We start from the raw sequence: 21,773 nt of genomic DNA, 5'->3' as shown, positions 1-21,773 counted from the left end.
CAAAATTTTATTTTTATAGAAAACTTTGTCAAAATTTTATTTCTATAGAAAATTTTGTCAAAATTTTATCCAAATTTTATTTTGTCAAAATTTTATTTCTATAGAAACTTTAAACTTAAGTATATTGGTATTTAATCGGCCTTTTTTTAGTTTAATATATACCACGTATGGACTATGTGGTATATATTACGGTGTTAGGAAGTTTTAAGATACCTTGCCATCGGCAAGTGCTACCGCAACCCAAGTAATTCGATTGTTGATGACAGTCTTCAGTAGAAGTTTCTACGCAATCCATGGTGGAGGGTACATAAGCTTCGGCCTGGCCGAAATTACGACCGTGTATACTTGTTTAATTTAATATATACCATTAATATATATATGGACTTACTTACAATTAGGAGACGGTGTTAGGAGATTTTAAGATACCTTGCCATCGGCAAGCGTTACCGCAACCCAAGTAATTCGATTGTGGATGGCAGTGTTTGAAAGAAGTTTCTACACAATCCATGGTGGAGGGTACATAAGCGTAGGCCTGGCCGAACTTCCGGCCGGCTATACTTTTTTTCTTTAAGAAGTAAATTTTATTAATGCTCTTTTATAGCATTTACTTTCTTGGTTGATTACGAGCCATATCCTTGGGAAAGGTTCTGACTGGAGGAGTACGAATACGACGGGCTTCATTTGATCTGTTTCTTACGACCTTGAAGTGAAAAGCGCAGGATACACAGTAGTGCAATTTGGCATATAATTTGTGCAAAGTGTAAGATTCCCAAATGGAAGCCTTGGAAATGTCACTAACAGCGGCAGCTTCGACGATATTACGGATAACGAACTTCTTAATGGCCTTATCTTTAGGGCACAGTTGGGGCAACGAACAGCCTTTATGTGTCCTCTATTGTACTTTCAGCGACCGCCATTACGACCCTTCTTAGTTATTTTGTCACTCTCCTTTGGCCGGAAGAAAGAAATTTTTTCCACATTTTTTTCTATAGAAAATTTTGTTCACACTTCTTTCCAATAGAAAATTTTGTCAATATTTTATTTTTACAGAAAACGTTACCAAAAAATTTTTTCTATAGAAAACTTTATCAAAATTTTATTTCTTTATAGAAATTTGCCAAAATTTTATTTCTATAGGGAATTTGGTCAAAATGTTATTTCTATAGTGAATTTTGCCTAAAGTTTATTTCTATTGAAAATTTTTTCGAAATTTTATTTCTATAGAAAATTTTGTCAAAATTTTATTTCTATAGAAAATTTGGTCAACATTTTGTTTCTATAGAGAATGTTGTCAAAATATTTATTTGCATAGAACATTTTGTCAAAATTTTATTTCTATAGAAAATTTTGTCAAAATTTTATTTCTATAGAAAATGTTGTCAAAATTTTATTTCTATAGAAAATTTTGTCAAAATTTTATTTCTATAGAAAATTTTGTTAAAATTTTACTTCTATAGAAAATTTTGTCAAAATATTTATGTGCATACAACATTTTGTCAAAATTTTATTTCTATAGAAAATTTTGTCAAAATTTTTATTTCTATAGAAAGTTTTGTCAAAATATTATTTCTATAGAAAATTTTGTCAAAATTTTATTTCTATAGAACATTTTGTCAAAATTTAATTTTTTTTCAAAATTTTATTTCTATAGAAAATTTTGTCAAAATTGTATTTCTATAAAAATGTTTATTAGAAGATTATTTTAATAGAATATTTTGTCAAAAGTTTACTTTTATAGAAAATCTTGTGAAAATTGTATAATATAGAAAATTTCTGAAGGTGTATATTTTTCAAAGTCTACCAAAACATCAAGAATTCCAACAGTCTATCCAACAGTAAAAAAATCTACCATTTATGGTAGATTGCTACCAATTGTGGCAACCGTGCGTAGTAGACGTTTTCAGTTCATTGTATTTATTAAAAGAAACTTATTCTATTATGAATAGTGAAATTTTAAGCAAACGACATATTGAATCATCGGACCCGCGTAGATCTTACTAGAGACTATAGAAATGTGTATTAGCCAACACTGAAACATATATATAGTCAGGCTTGTGAGATCAATAGTTTAATAATATCCATTCCTTAATGTTATTGGACATGAACAATATAGAAACTTTTTTTCTATGGAAAATTTTGTCCACATTTTTTCCAAAAGAAAATTTTGTCAATATTTTATTTTTACAGAAAATTTTGTCAAAATTTTTTTTCTATGGAAAACTTTATCAAAATTTTATTTCTATATAGAATTTTGCCAAAATTTTATTTCTATAGGGAGTTTTGTCAAAATAGTGAATTTTGTCGCAATTTTGTTTCTATAGAAAATTGTGTCGCAATTTTATTTCTATAGAAAATTTTGTCAAAATATTATTTCTATAGAGAATTTTGTCAAAATTTTATTTCTATAGTGAACTTTGTGAAAATTTTTGGTCTAGGGAGAATTTTGTCAAAATTTTATTTCTTTAAAAAAATTTGTCAATTTTTTTATAAAAAAATTTTGTGATATTTTCCCAAATAAATATTTTTTATAATTTTTTAAGGTTTTTAATACATTCTAACGCTTGTCTGAAAAGCATATTTTCAAAAATTTCAAAAATTTTTCATAATTTGTACTATTTTATTAATTATTACTCTTTTTTCAAACTGTTTCAAAAAAAATAAAACAAAAAATTACCCATTAAAATATGAAAAAATTGAAAAAAAAACTTCCTTTGTAGCTAAAATAATTTACTTCTTTGTGAGGACCATTCTAACAATTCTTTGTGTGGAAGTGCTTTTAAAGTTGTGCCTTTAAAACAACTTCCATTTTTTTGCTGGGAAAAAGTGTGGAACTATTTTTAGTTACTTTATTAGAAATTAATTGTTTACCCAGCAAAAAAAATTGGAAGTTCTTCCAAAGGCACAACTTTAAAAGCACTTCCAGAAGATGCACTGCCAATGATGTTCTTTATTTTAACTAACCAGGAAGTTCGTTTAATTCAATTTTTTATAACTTGGTTTTTTCATACTTTTAATGGGTAATTTTAACTTTTTTGGTTTCAAATAGATTAAAAACAGAGTAAGAATTCATAAAATGGTAGAAATCATTTAAATTTTGTTGAAAACATGCTAAAACCAATCTGAAAAAATTGTGAATTTTTGAAAATATTTGAGGTCAAACGTTTCCGACAAAATTATAAAATATTATAAAAATTATTTATTTGACAATATAGCACAGAATTTTTTAATTTACATCTAAAACATTGAAATCGGATCGCACCTAAAGAAGTGATGTAAATTCAGTGCAACGGCTGTTGAAACGGTGGACATTCGTTCTATGACAAGTTCATATTACATTCATCGCTTCTGCGTCAATTTTGCACCACTTCCTGATCCAAAAAGAACATTTTCATTGCTTTTTTGGCGACGCTTTTTTTGCTGGGTTGTTATTTTGATTTCTGAATTTTTATTCATTTTTATCAAACAAAACATTAATTGAACCTATAAGTTCAGTCCATAAAGTTTTAGCTAGGAGGATATACCACCAACCACCCATCTTCCCTAGGAAAATGATCTAGCTACGCTAATCATTAACATATACTGCCAAATTTTAAGAAAAGCACCAAACAAAAATTGCGATTTCGAATATCGGAACATGGATATTTATCTTAGTTTATAATTGTTTTAAGACATACTTCGGATAAAAGAATTCTTTGAACTGTTGTTGTTTTTGATTTCAGCTTAAAACCATGCATTGCCTAGTCTACAAGTGTAGAGGAGGAAAAGTATGCCTGTCAAATTTATTTGAGCAAAGCCCTATATCAACCAATTATCAGAAAAAATTCGGGTAATTCACTCAACCCAAAGTGAACTAAACTTGAACCTCCCGAAAAAGGGTTTGATAGTCGGCTACTGCCTAAACAAATTTGCCAGCATATCTCTTTTCCTTTGCCAAACTCAAATCATCGATTTGAATGTAGTTGGCTGGGTTTGTTATTGAGCGTGCTTCCTCTATCTTAAAGAATTTTGTCCTTACATTGCGTAACTTCTGAGTCCTACAATTTAAGTTGCATAATCTTCCATATTAGGGCAATATTTTTAAAAGTGTAGGTTAATTTTAACATCAGTTTAACACACACTTTTTCTGTGTAGTACCAAAAAAAAATCGAAAATATTTTATTGTTCATCAGCAATATGATATAGCCAATATTGTTTAAAGGTGCTTTAAATACCAACCAATTGTAGACTGTGGTAAATTGTGAAATTGTTTTAAAAATTTTTTAAATTTCTATTTTTAACACTTTTATGTGATTTCATATGCATATCCATGCAAAGTTTAAATAAATGTTATTAATATGGTTGTTATGAAATTGTTTCCATTGTTCGGAAACACTTTACTCTGAAGTAGCAGATTAAATCGATTGGAAAATTGAGAAGTTAAATACGTAAAACACCCACACAAAAAATGCTTGAAAGTGGAAAAGTTTACACTTAAATGCTTTTGAACTTGCTCCGTAAACACTAGAATATAACTGCACTCGAATTAAAGCAAAATGCTGAATATGGATACATATCGCTACGAACGCAAGTCATATATGAACAACATTGCCTTAATACTATGATATGCTAAGTCTAAAAGTATGTGGATATGGAAGGAGATTAAAGGCGCTTGTGAATTTTTCTATTGGCATGGTTAGCCTCAAATGGCCTATGATATGGAAAACATTTCTATTTTAATATCGAATTTAGAATTTTATTAATAAACAGTAAAACATATGAAATATTTAAATTCCGAAAAGCGAACACCTTTCGTGAGACGTTTGCTGTGATGTGATAATATAGCAAACATCTCACGAAAATTGTCCACTTTTGAGAGTAGACATAATATGGACGACCTTGGGTGTTCACTTCTGAGAGGTTTCACTGTATATTTCAAACGGACTTGGTACATTATTCCATCATAGTAGTGATGTGAAACTTATACCACAAACACTTATGAGGCCCTAGACATAAGAACATAAATGCAATCGTTTCATTTCTCCGACTCACTGACTCGCAAACACCAAAAGTTTCAAAAAAGTTTCTTTTAGCTTTTTATTATATTTATGGTTGTATTTTTTATTTATTTTCCTCATACATATATGTATATGAATATGCGTTAGATTTCATGTTGACTTTTGAACTTAGTTTTGGTTATAAATTCTCTAAAGCCCTACATACATGTACCGAGAGGCTTATATGTGTTGCACTCAATTTCAGGTTGCTATCGTATATAAAACGCTCTTCTGACATCTTACAGATTTAACATTTGTTGTTTTGATCTCAGCTTTAAAACCATTTTGTTGACTAAACTACAAGAGTAGCTTAACCAACAGAGGAAAACAATGTTTGTCAAATTTATTTGGGCAAAGCCTTATAGCCTGCAAGATGGTTGGATGGACGCACGTTTCGGAATTACCACATTCCTCATCAGTATCCTCTACTTGCAGCAAAACTATCAACCAATTATCAGAATAAATTTTATATAGAAATATTATTTTTCTATATAAATAAAATTTTGACAAAATTTTCTATATAAATAAAATTTTGACAAAATTTTCTATATAAATAAAATTTTGACAAAATTTTCTATATAAATAAACTTTTGACAAAATTTTCTATAGAAATAAAATTTTGAAGAAACTTTCTATAGAAATAAAATTTTGACAAAATTATATATAGAAATATTATTTTGACGAAATTTTCTATAGAAATAAAATTTTGATCACGTTTTCTATAGATATAAAATTTTGACAAAATTTTCTATGGAAATAAAATTTTGACAAAATTGTCTATAGAAATAAAATTTTGACCAAATTTTCTATAGAAATAAAATTTTGACAAAATTTTTTATAGAAATAAATGTTGACAAAATTTTTATAGAAATAAAATTTCGAAAAAATTTTCTATAGAAATAAAATTTTGACAAAATTTTCTATAGAAATAAATTTTTAACAAAAATTTCTATAGAGATAAAATTGACAACATTTTCTATTGAAAGAAAGTTATGCAAAATTTTCTATAGAAATAAAATTTTGACAAAACTTTCTATATAAATAAAATTTTGACAAAATTTTATATAGAAATAAAATTTTTATCATATTTTCTATAGATATAAAATTTTGACAAATTTTTCTATAGAAATAAAATTTTGACACATATATTTATAGAAACAAAATTTTGACAAATTTTTCTATAGAAATAAAATTTTGACAAATTTTTCTATAGAAACAAAATTTTGACAAAAATTTCTATAGAAATAAAATTTTGACAAATATTTCTATAGAGATAAAATTGACAACATTTTCTATTGAAAGAAAATTATGCAAAATTTTCTATAGAAATAAAATTTTGACAAAACTTTCTATATAAATAAAATTTTGACAAAACTTTATATAGAAATATTATTTTGACAAAATTTTCTATAGAAATAAAATTTTGATCATATTTTCTATAGATATAAAATTATGACAAATTTTTCTATAGAAATAAAATTTTGACAAAATTGTCTATAGAAATAAAGTTTTGACAAAATTTTCTATAGAAATAAAATTTTGACAAATATATTTATAGAAACAAAATTTTGACAAATTTTTCTATAGAAATAAAATTTTGACAAATTTTTCTATAGAAACAAAATTTTGACAAATTTTTCTATAGAAATAAAATGTTGACAAAATTTTCTATAGAAATAAAATTGAAAAAAATTTTTATAAAAATAAAATGTTGCCAAAATTTTTTATAGAAATAAAATTTTGTTGTTCTTTTTTTGATTTCAGCTTAAAACTAGTTTAGTCAGTGCATGGTTTTAAGCTGAAATAAAAAAAAAAAAAAATACACAACAACCATGAATAAAGAAAAGAAACCAACAATAACAAAACACAACGAATGAAATAAAATTTTGACAAAATTTTCTATAGAAATAAAATTTGACAAAACTTTCTATAGAAATAAAATTTTTACAAAATTTTATTTAGAAATACTATTTTAACAAAATTTTCTATAGAAAATAAATTTTGATCACATTTTCTATAGATATAAAATTTTGACAACATTTTCTATAGCAATAGAATTTTGATAAAATTTTCTATATATATTGTTGACAAAATTTTGTATATAAATAAATTTTTGACGAACTTTTCTATATAAATAAAATTTTGACAAAATTTGCGGTAGAAATAAAATCTTGATAAAATTGTCTATAGAAATATTAGTTTGACAAAGTATTCTATAGAAATAAAGTTTTGACAAAATTATCTATATAAATAAAATTTTTCTATATAAATAAAATTTTGACAAAACTTTCTATAGAAACAAAACTTGGTCATATTTTCTATAGATATAAAATTTTGACAAAATTTTCTATAGAAATAAAGTTTGGACAAACTTTTCAATAGAAATAAAATTTTGACAAAATTTTCTATAGAAATAAAATCTTGACAAAAATATTTATAGAAATAAAATTTGAAAAAAAAAATTATATAGAAAAAAAATTTTGTTGTTGTTTGTTTATTTCAGCTTAAAACTAGTTTAGTCAATGTATAGTTTTAAGATGAAATCAAAAAAAAAAAAAAAAAAAAACAACAACAATGATTAAAGGAAAAAATTCAACAATAACAAAACACAACGAATTAAATAAAATTTTGACAAAATATCCTATTGAAATAAAATTTTGACGAACTTTTCTATATAAATAAAATTTTGAAAAAATTTGCGATAGAAATAAATTTTTTTTAAAATTGTCTATAGAAATATTATTTTGACAAAGTATTCCATAGAAATAAAATTTTGACAAAATTATTTATAGAGAAAAAATTGTCACAACATTTTCTACAGAAATAAAATGTTGACAAATATATTTAAAGAAATAAAGTTTTGACAAAATTTTTTATAAAAATAAAATTTTGACAGATTTTTCTATGGGAATAGAATTTTGTCAAAATTTTCTATGGGAATAAATTTGACATTTTCTATAGAAAAGATTTTGTGAAAATTTTCTCTAGAAATAAAATTTTGACAAAATTTTCTCTAGAAAAAAATTTGGCAAAATTTTCTCTAGAAATAAACTTTTGACAAGACTTTCTATAGAAATAAAATTTTGACAAAATTTTCTATTTAAGCTGAAATCAAAAAAAAAAACAACAATGATTAAAGGAAAAAAACCAACAATAACAAAACAAAACGAATGAAATAAAATGTTGACAAAATTTTCTATAGAAATAAAATTTTGACAAAATTTTCTATAGAAATAAAATTTTTGACAAAATTTTCTCTAGAAAATAATTTTGCAAAATTTTCTCTAGAAATAAAATTGGGACAAAACTTTCTACAGAAATAAAATTTTGACAACATTTCTGATGGAAATAAAATTGTGACAAAATTTTCTATAGAAATAAAATTTTGAGAAAATGTTCTATAGAAGTAATATGTTGATAAAATTTTCTATAGAAATATTATTTTAACAAAGTATTCTATAGAAATTAAATTTTGACAAAATTTTCTCTAGAAAAAAATGTTGGCAAAATATTCTATAGAATTAAAATTTAAAAACAAAATTTTTCCAAATAGAAATAAAATCTTGACAAAATTTTCTATAGAAATAAAAATTTGGCAAAATTTCTATAGAAATATAATTTTGACAAAATTTCTGATAGAAATAAAATTGTGACAAAATTTTCTATAGAAATATTATTTTGACAAAATTTTCTGTAGAAATAAAATTTTGACCACATTTTCTACAGAAATAAAATTTTGACCACATTTTCTATAGATATACAATTTTGACAAAATTTTCTATATAAATAAAAATTTTACAAAATTATCTATAGAAATAACATTTTGACAAAATTTTCTATGGAAATAAAATTTTGACAAAATTTTCTCTAGAAACAAAATGTTGACAAAATATTCTATAGAAATAAAATGTAACAACAAAATTTTTCGAAAATTGGATTAAACTTTCTATTTGTATTTTTAAATATCAAAGCAAAACAGCCTTTATTGTTGCTGACTATTTGATAATCGGAAAAGAACAAATTTAAAAATTAGAAAATATGTTTCACTTACGGTGCACTCGCTGTAATGTGAAGGCCGCATACCGCGAACACGCTTTTTCTTACACTAACTGCTCCGTTACGTGAACAAACTTGAAAGCAAAAAATTTGTTCATCTTATAACAATTTTTTTTGTCATAAAGACAACGCTGAAATGTAGATGAAATATGTGATCTCGTTTGGCTTTTTTTCGTGAATTTTAATTATTAATTTAAATTGCTTTATAATTCCATTCCCACTGTTATTTTTCAGACCACTTTCTTTAATTTTTTCATAAAATTTAATCTGCAATTTTAGTTTTAAATATTACTATTAACAAAAATAAAATACTATTACGCTAGAACGTGTAAAACTCCTAAATATTGTATGTTTTGTTCTGAAATTTAATGTTCGCAAATGCGAACATTTTTGCTAATGTTGTCTCTTTTGGTTTTAATTAGTTCACGTTACAGCGAGTTCATTGTAGTTTGGTTCAATGGGATGAAAACGGCGCCGCTGGAGTAAAATAAAAAAAAAAACTTACCCATAAACAGACATTTACTTATCGCCATCATCTTTTTATCTGTATGTTTATCACAATTGCTTTTTCGTAAACGCCAATTGAGTATATTTATATACAAGAATTAATTTTTCAAAACAAACACAAACTCACATTTTATCCAAACACAAACGGCGAACGATTTTATCGATCACCTTTTACCAAATCGACCACTCGACACAACATAAAGAAGCGAACTGACAATTCCAAGAAGTTTCTCAGCGCGGTTACTAAGAAGGGAGTGGAAATGGAAATGGTATTCCATTTCCAGTGGAAACGGATATTCTCTTAATCTTAATGTGGAGAGATTCTCTTCTCACTTTTGAATAGTTATCTCTGGCTTTATCTGAGATAAAAATGCAGAGGCCACCAAGTGTTCATTTTTGAAACTATGCGACTAGAGGTTTTTGTCTAAGGCTAATATCAAAGCAACAAACATGGTTTAGCTAAGACCAGCACCTTCAGTTTGTTTCTTTATTAACCCTAGACAGTCATTCTTCGTCAATATGAAGTAAAGTATCTTGGGTTTCATCCATTCTAGAGATGTGGAGAGATTTGCAATCTCTCCTAACCAGATTCATGAGATGGATGCTTTCACAATATTCCAATTATTTGTGGGAAAATATACGCTTCCCTCTCTTTTATTCCAATGGGGGTTTTTGACCACTGAATATTTATCTCGTTAACAGTTTGGTTTTTGAAGTTGCATCGTTCGGGTTAAACGTGTTATCGATCGGCAAAATTTGTTCATTTTTTGTGTTTGTTAAAAAAATAAAGATTTGTGTTATGTTTAATATGAGAAGATTTAGTTACATATTATTTAAAAAAAATAAATGTGTGTGCAAATATATGTTTATTAATGTCATTTATCAATGAGACATATAAGCTGTATTGCAAAGTAGCATAATTTTGCTGTTGTATGTATTGTTCACAAAATTACGAGTTTTCAATGCAGACATTTGGGTTCGTATTTGTTTTTGTATATTTATATTATTTTAACTGTATATTTAGTAATATTTATTTGCTAATTAATATATCATGCTTTTCTGTTTATTTTTTGCTTTATGAAAAAGCGTATACAATATTGTTGTTATTCCTTTATGCGGAGGAAATATTAAATTCGTCCAAAACATGAACTCCGTTTTTTCTGTATACTACCAACATGCTCGTTTCTTATTCCGCTTTAAATATTTCCAGTCTTGACAGTCTGTTTTTTTACATAGTAGTGTTGCAGTATTAGTAGTACATAAGCAATCTCTCCCTTTACAGAGATAGAGAGAAAATTTATCTTTTATATTGGTGAGAGAATTTCCAACTATCAATTGATTCCTATGGTGGGGATCTCTTTCATTTGGTTTACTCTCTTAATAGCAGTGGAATGCAACACAGCTTCAGAATTATTGTGAGTTTTTACTTAGTCAAGGTTGTGTTGGTGAATTGTAATCTAATGAGAATTTGTTTTTATTTCCATTTCAATACTTAGTATATTTTGAAATATTAATTTTATTACAATACATTTTCTGTGCAAACTCATTTTCTCAAATTAAATCCGGTTAATCCGATTCAATTAAAAAAACCGAAACCGGATAGTGAAAATTGGCATTTTCTGTCAATCACGGTTAACCGGTTTTCTGAATTTCAATGAAATTTTTAATTTCTTTATCGTATGTCTAGTACGAGGATTTCAAGTATGTAAAGAGGTACAGAAGATGAGAAACAACTGCATATAACACGTTTTCACTACGTAGCGCAAAATAATATCTCTACGCCGATTTCACATTTTTGGTAAAAGTAAAGAGATAAATTGTGTGTTTTGCACCCAATAAAAAAAAAAACACAAGTATATACGGCCGTAAGTTCGGCCAGGCCGAATCTTATGTACCCTCCACCATGGATTGCGTAGAAACTTCTACGAAAGACTCATCCACAATCGAATTACTTGGGTTGTAGTATCTTAAAAATTCTTAACATCGTTTTCTAAATTATGAGGTAGTCCATACGTGGTATATATTAGACAAAAAAGTTATGTATAGGTAAGTCTACAAATAATTACGAATCGACATGGACTTTTGCACGGCACGTACACTGAAAAAAAAAAAAAATATTGCCGTGAGGTCAAAGATTTTATGTTCTTAAAATACACGCAAATTTTGCTTAGCACAGAAGTCGCATTTCTCTAATATAAAGATTTTTTCCTTGTTCACAAGTCGATAAACTTTTTAATGAAGTCATATTGTCCTTATAATTAAGTGATTTGACTTAAAAAAGGGTATCATAACATGAAAGAAAAAATTTTTGGGGAAAGGTCAATTTGACTTTAATAACTCCCAAAAATTCTTTAAATTTAATGAAATTGTCTTTAAATTTGTTGTCTTTTTGCATCTTGACTACAAAGCAAAAAATCGTTCAAATATAGGACATGTTTTTCAACACTTTATTTTAAAGACGTTTTTACTTGAAACATAAAATTGTCGTTAACTCGTTTTTAAAGGACTTTGATGGCATATGAAGAATAAAAGCTGTAAACACTAATAATTAAAATTTGCTTCCTAGAATCAAGTACAAAAAACCCAAATTTAAAAGAGAATTGTGTCTTAAAAGTATCCTTAATTGTATTCTCCGCTTGTATTCTTGGCTCGGAATCAATGCCAAAATTGTTAAAGTAAAGATAAAATCTTTGGAACCGAACATGCTCTTTTTCAGTGTAGAGAGCCAGAATTGAAATATGGGGGTCGCTTATATCGGGACTATATAGAATTATGAACTTGATATGGACCAATTTTTGTGTGATTGAGGATCGATTTATCTGAGGGCTATATATAACTATAGACCGATATGGACCTAGTTAGGCATGGTTGTTATCGGCCATATACTAGCACAATGTACCAAATTTCAACTGACTCGCATGACATTTGCTCCTCCTAGAGGCTCCAAAACCAAATCTCGGGATCGCTTTATATGGGGGTTATATATGATTATGGACTGATATGGATATACTACCACCACGTACCAAAATTTCAACCAGATCGAATGAATTTTGCTTCTCCAAAAGGCACCAGAAGTCAAATCTGGGGATCGGTTTATATGGGGGCTTTATATAATTATGGACTGACATGAACCAATTCCTGCATGGTTGTTGGATACCATATACTAACATCACGTACCAAATTTCAACCGAATCGGATGAATTTTGCTCTTCCAAGAGGCTCCGAAGGTCAAATCTGGGGATCGGTTTATATGGGGCCTATATATAATTATTGGCCGATTTTGACCAATTTTTGCATGGATGTTTGAGGCCATATATTGACACCATGTACCAAATTTCAACTGAATCAGATGAATTTTGGTCTTCCGAGAGGCTCCGGAGGTCAAATCTGGTGATCGGTTTATATGGGGGCTATATATAATTAGACCAATTTTTGCATGGTAATTAGAGACCATATACTAACACCATGTACCAAATTTCAGCCGGATCGGATGAAATTTGCTTCTCTTAGAGCAATCGCAAGCCAAATTTGGGGGTCCGTTTATATGGGGGCTATACGTAAAAGTGGACCGATATGGCCCATTTGCAATACCATCCGACCTACATCAATAACAACTACTTGTGCCAAGTTTCAAGTCGATAGCTTGTTTCGTTCGGAAGTTAGCGTGATTTCAACAGACGGACGGACGGACATGCTCAGATCTACTCAGAATTTCACCGCGACCCAGAATATATCTAATTTATGGGGTCTTAGAGCAATATTTCGATGTGTTACAAACGGAATGACAAAGTTAATATACCCCCATCCTATGGTGGAGGGTATAAAAATAGAAACTACGCAACAAAAATTTAGTCGAACGTAATTCCACGGTTGGGAGCCACCGTGGTGCAATGGTTAGCATGCCCGCCTTGCATACACACGGTCGTGGGTTCGATTCCTGCTACGACCGAACACCAAAAAGTTTTTCAGCGGTGGATTATCCCACCTCAGTAATACTGGTGACATTTCTGAGGGTTTCAAAGTTTCTCTAAATGGTTTCACTGGAATGTGGAACGCCGTTCGGACTCGGCTATAATAAGAAGGTCCCTTGTCATTGAGCTTAACATGGAATCGGGCAGCACTCAGTGATAAGGGAGAAGTTCACCACTGTGGTATCACAATGGACTGAATAGTCTAAGTGAGCCTGATACATCGGGCTGCGACATAACCTAACCTAACCTAATTCCGCCGTGTTGTAAAATCCTTTCTTTAACAGCAAATAAAAGCTTTGACATCGACAATCAGCATTTATTTGCCCTCAAAGAAATTTCTTGTTAGAGAACATTTTCTCAAGTCAAAAGATAATGTTGTTTGCCTAAATATCTCTCCTCAGAAAGGAATGAGTTTATTTCAGTATATTCACCCAGCAAAAAATAATTGTAAAATTGGAAGCACTTAAATATCATTGTTCATACTGTAGGCACTACTATTCGGCGCAAAATTGTAAGTGCAGAATTCAGCACTACTTCTTCAAAAGGTGTAGTAAGTTCTTCGTTTACAGCGGGCGACGTAATTACTAATGTTTTTATTGAACGCCCCAACAAAATTTGTTAAAATATGTAAGTGCTGAAATTAGCGCAATTTTGTTGCATTAGAGTAAGCGGGTGCTTCCTCCTTCGCTTACTAAGTTGCACTTCTGTAAGCAAGAGGTTTTTGTTTTTTTTTTTTATCACGACTTCTTACGATTGAACGATTTTGTGCGAAGAAAAACTATTAAAAATAAATCAGTTGATGTATTGTGTTTCATTTTGTGTTCCCTTGTTTTTTGTATTATTGAATTTAATTCTAGGTGAGAATAACTATTGCGAGCAGCAACGCGGACCGGGCCCAGCTAGGAGGACGGTTACAAATGTGTGTTCATTTCATAATTTTTAAATGCTATCTGGTGGTACTTAGCGCTGTAATGGTTCCAATATTCGATGTTATTATGTGCTTCCTTAAGCGTACTAAAGTTGCAATGATTTCCTCATGTAAATGTACTGCTTCTGAAAGCGCTGAATTTCATACAAAAAAGAAGTGCACTTTAGTGGGACATTTCCTTATAAATTCATCAGTGAATTCCTCGCAGAGGAAAGCGCTGATTGACTTTGACTTCCCTTATAAAGCTGTTGAAAATTCAGCAGGATTACTATATACAACTGAAGACGTATATTAACTACATTAAAAGAAAAAGAATTCAAGAAAATTTTTCATATTAAAGTCTTAAAGGAGTTTTAAAAATTATTCAATTAAAAATTTAATTTATTCAACAAATTTTTTAATTGAAATAAAAATTAATCACAAAAATTAATAGTATTAATTAATTTTTCAATTAATTTATTAATTTCTGTAATTGAAGACATTTCAATTAAAAATTAAATGGATCAATTAATTTCTTATTTGAAGACAAAAAATATTTTTTTGTGTGTACGACATCTATCATCAGTAAACTTGGAAAGGTATATATCACTTGGAAAGGGGGCAACTCACTAAGTTTTAGGTTTAAACCGGTCAAAACCGAAAACCGTCTTTTCAAAAAACCGGTTTTTAGACACCCTAAACTCAGCTTTTCTAAGTGGTTTCATCGCTATGTTAAACGTCGTTCGGTTATAAAACTCGGTGATAAGAGAGAAGTTCACCACTTGTGGCATCACAATGGGCTGAATTGTCTAATGGTCTGCCTCATACCTAACCTTTGCACTTGGAAAATTTTGGAGAATAAGGTTGGAGTTAAGGAATACCAAAGTGTCGATGGCACTTCGCCGGAAATGAGTCAAGATACCGCTGACCCACTTTCGTGGAGAATGTGATTGCTCTGTCGGTCGTTTGATTAGCATAGTCGAGCCAAAGGTAGCCAATTCAAACAAATCTGAACTGATTCTAAAATTTTATGTTATTTCTGACGTTTTCTGCCATTGAAAATTAAAATAAAATTAAAAATATAAGACAATTGTAGCACTTAAATTTGTTGCATTACATATCAGTGTATATTTGTAATAATGGAGAAATTCTATGACGTCCTATCTATATCTGTCTGCTGTAATTCCTTTTTGTCTGCAAGCAGATCGGGTTCGAAGAGTAGGCCTATGTTTGATATAGTCCCAAATAAACAGAAAAAATTTTAATTTTTGATGGGGTGGAAACAGTATTTTTGCAATGTTGTTTTCTCGCCAAAGATAAAATGGTTAGGTTAGGTTGTAGAGCATGACATCAATTTTTGTATTGAAATTGATGTCCACTTAGACCAGTATAGGTCCATTGTGATTCCTCGATGTGATCTTTCCATCTTCTTCCTTCCGATGCGGTCCGCATTGTCTCAGAGATTCATCCTGCTCGTTCTCTTTGAAAGAAATCTCAGAACAACCAACCAGAGGTCCTAATGAATGCTAGTATGTCTCTTAAGCTGCACTCTCGCAGATCAGTGAGAGCCCACAAGAAAAAGGAGCCCAGTATCTTGTTTCTTCTAAAGGATAAAGCTGGACACTGGCATAGGAAGTGGTACGAGTCCTCCGTAACTTCCTGATCCAGGCACCATCTACAGATATCATCGTTTTTAAGTCCTATTCTTACCATGTGTTTCCCAAGTGTGTTATGTCCTGTTATGATATCAATCAGTGGCCCCAATTCTTCTCTGTTCATCGACATCAAAATTTCGCAGTTACTACGTTTCTTTTCGTCCCATATCAACTTGGTTTGCTCGCAACTAACCGAAGAAAATCAGCGTCTTCGCCATAGTTCGTCATATTTTACCTCTATCCTGTAATGATAAGAAGACAGTGGAGGAAAAACGTCCGCTAGGACATTATTCGTTCCACGAGCGCCCTCCTTAGCCAGCACATCCGCTTCCTTATTTCCTATTATGCCATAGTGCCCAGGTACCCAGCACAGAGTTATATTATGCTGTTCAGTGAGAACCTTGAGTTCTCTACGACAGCGGCTGACTACTTTAGACCTTATGCCTTTATAGCTGCTTGATTGTCGATGAAGAAGCTGATATCGCTTCTGAATAACGGCCTCATCAACAGCGACTCAGCAGCCTTTGTGATCGCAGAAATCTCAACCTGAAAAATACTGCAATCACTATCCAGCGTATAAGACTCCCTTATTTCTAGTTCACTGCAATAGATTCCGCTGCCCGTTCCTTCTTCCATCTTCGATCCGTCCGTATACATGTTCAGGGTTCCGAAGGGAATCCTCCTGTCTTCCCACTCCTCCATACCTGGAATAATATATGTCGGTTTGTTACGATAAGCATGCTCCGTGGCCATATGGTCTGTCTTTCTATACTGCCCGTCCAGAATCTCAGTATGCCTGCAGGCTGTCCTCTCCAGCGTGTTCAAGCTCTTAAGTCTCAGAAGTGTCAGTTCCGCCGTCTTCCTTATGTGTAAATCGAGTGGGATAACTCCCATCAGTACCTCCAAAGCGGCAATGGCTGTGGTCCTCATAGCGCCTGTCATGTAAATAAGTGCAGTCCTATTTATTCTCTACATATGATTTTGGTGGTTTACGATTGTCCACCAAACATAACAACCATATGTGGCCACAACAGCGATATAAAGCCAGTCAAAAAGAGAAGGCCTCATTCCCCATCTCTGCCCGACCAATTTCTGGAACGAGTATAATGCCGCATAGGCCCTCTTTGTGCGATCCGCAATAATCTCCATCCAGTTTAGTTTGGAATCCAAAAGAACTCCCAGGTACCTTGCTGATTTCGAGGGGGTCAGCTTCGTGCCCTGGAATTCAGGCGACTTCTTACCGACAACCTTTCTCCTCCTGGTGAACAGTACCAGCTCCGTCTTTTTAGGGTTCACCCCTAATCCGCATCCTAGCGTCCACTCCGAAAGATACTGCAAAGACCCGCTCAGCACATCCGAAATAGTGTCCAGGAATTTCCCCGATACCATTATCACAATGTCATCCGCGTATGCCACTGGTCAGCCCAGTCAATACCTCGTTCACCACCAGTAGCCATAGCAAAGGTGATATTACCCTTCCCTGTGGTAATCCTCTAGTGGCCCTAGCCCTCCTTGTGGAGTTCGCTAGCTAGACCACCATGTCCATGGTAAGCAGCATCACCTCGATCCACTTTCTCGACACTATTCTTCTCTAATGCCTGTACTACTTTATCAATTTTCGTATAATTAAAAGCACCTTCAGCGTTCAGAAACGCCGCCTATGTATATTCGCCATATGTCATGGATCTTTCTATGTGATGCACCGTTGAGTGCAGGGCAGATTCTACAGATCTACACTTAATGCACGCATGTTGACAGATTAATAGTTTCATGCCTAACTGGTTTCTTATATGATCATCTAGTATCCTCTCCATCGTCTTTAGCAAGAAGGATGATATGCTTATTGGTCCAAAATCATTCGCCGTTCCATGTGATTTCTTCCCCGCTTTAGGAATGAAGATTACCTTAACCTTCCTCCAAGCCCTTGGTATCATCAACTCCATATAAGATTTACCCAAGAGGTCGAAAGAATCCTGAAGCATACGTGGGTATACCCCGTTCAAGCCTGGAGATTTATATGGGCCGAAACTGTCAATCGCCCATTTAACGCTCTCCATGGTCACCAAACCTAATATATCCTTCTACGCTCCGATGTGGTCCATAGAAATAAGAATATCCGTTGTGTCTCTGATCTCACACTCTGGAAGTGCGTTTCCAATTATAGGTCTATAGTCTCATACAGTGATTCAGTCCATTTTCCATTGCTGTTCTGCAATTTACCACTGAGCTTAGGTTGCTTGGTCAAAAACTTACGAAGTCTTGCCGTATCCTTAATAGTAGAAAGTTGCTCTATCACGCGGATAAAGTCCATTCTTTTAGCCTTCCTTTTCTTCTTTTTAAAAATTTTCAGGCAGTCTTTGCATTCATTCCATAGCTGCTCGGTACCATGCCTCCTTGCATCATTATATAGCCTCCTAGACTTCCTCCTTAAATGCATTAATTCCTTGCTCCACCAGGCCTTATGTTTATTATTAAGTGGCCTGCTGGTAGGACACGATCTGACGAAGGAACGTGTAAGCCATTTTTCCACCATGTTCGCTGCACCCTCTATCTCCTCTATACTATCTATTTTCTTATTATAGCCTGGTGTTCTCAAACATCCCAAATGGGGATGTTTGTTCCAATTTGTCCTTCTTGGATTCCTGAATTCTTCAACATTTGTCTCCACACCGGTCCCCACATCAAATTCTATGTACTTATGATCCGAGTAACTTATTTCGTTAGATACCCTCCAGTTAGAGACTGTAGTCCTTCTGGTAAAATTGCTGAAAGTCAAATCGAGAACTTCCTTCCTCGTACGGGTTTCGAAGGTGAAATCCGTCCCCCTATTGTTAACTTGCAGCTGATTCTCCAGAATGTATTCCATTAAGCTTTCTCTTCTTGAATTCGTGTCTGTGCTCGCCCATAGCTCATGGCGAGCATTTGCGTCGCATCCTATTAAGTTTTGTCCCGGCAGTACTTTACCAAATCCCTTACTGCCTGAGGTGGCGACAGCAGAGCATCGTCGTGTGCAAAATAAGCCGATGATAAAACCAACTGCCTAGAGTTCAGCTCCACTATCAGCGCTGTCTGATCTGTGCCACAAAATTGGTTCAAAAAGAAACACTTTATATTTTTTCTTAGTAAAATGCATGTTCTTAGTTTATTTCCATGAAATAATTCAATATTTCTATGGTCTAATCCCTCTATCACTCTCCCTCTTATCCAGGGTTCCCGCACCAGGGCTACGTATATTTTGTGCTTAAATAAATGAAGGATTAGATTAGTGGAAGGTAGCTCACAGTGATTCAGGTTTATCTGTACTATTCTTAGCATCATTTACTTAATATATTGATCCGTCCCTCAAACTTTCCGCCATATCCGTTAACGGTCTGATTACCATATGGCTCGAGTTTCTCAATCGTCTCCAGATTCACTGCCAATATCACGCTTCTCCCTACTTCGGTCGGAGTGGTGCAATGGTTAGCATGCCCGCCTTGCATACACAAGGTCGTGGGTTCGATTCCTGCTACGACCGGACACCAAAAAGTTTTTCAGCGGTGGATTATCCCACCTCAGTAATGCTGGTGACATTTCTGAGGGTTTCGAAGCTTCTCTAAGTGGTTTCACTGCAATGTGGAACGCCGTTCGGGCTCGGCTATAAAAAGGAGGTCCCTTGTCATTGAGCTTAACATGGAATCGGGCAGCACTCAGTGATAAGAGAGAAGTTCACCAATGTGGTATCACAATGGACTGAATAGTCTAAGTGAGCCTGATACATCGGGCTGCCACCTAACCTAACCTAACCTAACCTTCCCTAAGTGGTTTCACTGCAATGCGGAACGCCGTTCGGACTCGGCTATAAAAAGGAGATCCCTTGTCATTGAGCTTAACATGGAATCGGGCAGCACTCAGTGATAAGAGAGAAGTTCATCACAATGGACTGAATAGTCTAAGTGAGCCTGATACATCGGGCTGCCACCTAACCTAACGTAACCTAACCATGGTCCAGTCCTCAGTGGGGTAGACTGCTCTATTTTGCGCCTTCAACAGATAAACATAAAAATAAAATGGTTGTCGAAATCAGATATGTTACATAGTGTCCGAGAAAGTAAAATGGTTGCCACAAACATCATTCTAAATCGCATATTCAACGTCCAAAAATAACATTTTGCTCTAGGCGGAGATCATATTCCTTCTCTGGGCGCATGAAGACTGATCTAGCGCTGTGACTTCTCTGAAATTGAAGATCTATAGGTACTTTAAGTTTAGAAATAGGTATGCTATTCCATGCTTTAGTGTAGCCCCCATGTAGATCAATCTATCGATTTTACTAGCGATTTACGTTGAAATATTTGATTTTGTTGGTCCACTACAAAACAAAAATGTTTGTTTGTAATAAACAAAATATTTACACCCTACAACTAACCTCTTTTTTTGGAATAACTTTTTATCTTAACCTTTGTCAAGAATTGTTTCACCTGAATAGCATCGTTTACTTAATCCTATACAATAGCATGTCAAAGCAAAGGAATTCCTTAATATTTTCTCCATTCCTTGCTACCCAGCATCGATGTCATTTTAAGTTCCCCACCAACGTCAGCATCATCATCATCATCATCATGCACACCTCAGACATGATTGATGATAAAAGAAATATTTGGTTGGAAATTCCTTTAGTGTTATTGTTGTTTTCATCCTCATCAACGACACAATGCCACTTTCCAGGATATCATATGCAAACAAGAACTGAAAACACCAATGTTTTTTCGAGAGGTTTTGTAGAACCATCTCTCGGTAGATGATTCTTGTTTAAAAGTCAACTTAACTACAATTCTGCAATTCGTGTCTGACGAATTCTTTTGTTGTTCTTATTATTTCTAAGGGTTTTTGTTTTTATTTTCTTTTTTTTAGTTCTTTTGTGCTTTTCATTCTTTACCCTTACCCAAGAAGTGAGCTATTGCAAAAAAAAAAAAAAAAAAAACAGCAGGCATTTACAAAAACAAAACGAAAGAAAGAGGAAAAAACAAACAACATTTTTAGGAATTTTTCAATTTTATGCCAAAATAAGTTTTGACATGTCAGTAAATATTATTCTAACAAACACTTATACATGAACTTTTCCAGGCATTTTACAAATCCATACGTTTATATGTATGTTTGCATACTATACATATGTAAACCTATATATATTTGTTATTGTAACGAGGTCCATAGAGAAGAAAGAGTTAAAAAGAAATCCATCAAGATGAGGTGATAACATGGTCACCTTACAAGATCAGTGCCTTCGACCGATTTATAAGCTAAGATATGAGACTAAATTTTTGCAAAGGTATTCCACCTTTACGATGATCTCCAAAACCATATTGTAAACTGGCTCCTCGTCGGAGCATTACTCGAATGAGCTCGATAAGTAAAATCGGGAAATTTTACTTTTAGCTTTTGGCAATTTTGATGGTCAGAGCTTTTCCTATCCCCTCAAAATGCTAAATCGACAGACCGGAATATATGAGAACTATCAAACTCTTACTGATATAAACTCATAAGCGTAGGAAGGCCTCTGGGGAGGGGGCTTAGACCCCCCCAGAAAAATTTTAGCCCCCTCCAGAATTTGAAAACCTATTTACGATTTTCCATTTTTATAAAAAATAAACAAGCCCAGCCA

General features: G+C 32.1%; 1 protein-coding gene and 1 pseudogene across 1 annotated transcript; both read right to left on the bottom strand.

Moving 5' to 3' along the window:
• Positions 1 to 558: 558 nt before the first annotated feature.
• On the bottom strand, positions 559 to 17,059 carry LOC142231350 (small ribosomal subunit protein eS26-like; annotated as a pseudogene).
• Positions 17,060 to 18,287: 1,228 nt separating this feature from the next.
• LOC142231349 (uncharacterized) lies at positions 18,288 to 18,995 on the bottom strand. The gene has a single exon (XM_075301962.1). The coding sequence runs from the start codon at positions 18,993 to 18,995 to the stop codon at positions 18,288 to 18,290; it is 708 nt and encodes a 235-aa protein (XP_075158077.1).
• Positions 18,996 to 21,773: the final 2,778 nt, after the last annotated feature.

This window comes from Haematobia irritans, chromosome 3 (genome assembly GCF_050003625.1).
Source record: "Haematobia irritans isolate KBUSLIRL chromosome 3, ASM5000362v1, whole genome shotgun sequence".
Taxonomy (NCBI): Eukaryota; Metazoa; Arthropoda; class Insecta; order Diptera; family Muscidae; genus Haematobia; species Haematobia irritans.
The sequence above is the reverse complement of the archived record's forward strand: the minus strand, read 5'-3'. Positions and strand labels throughout refer to the sequence as shown.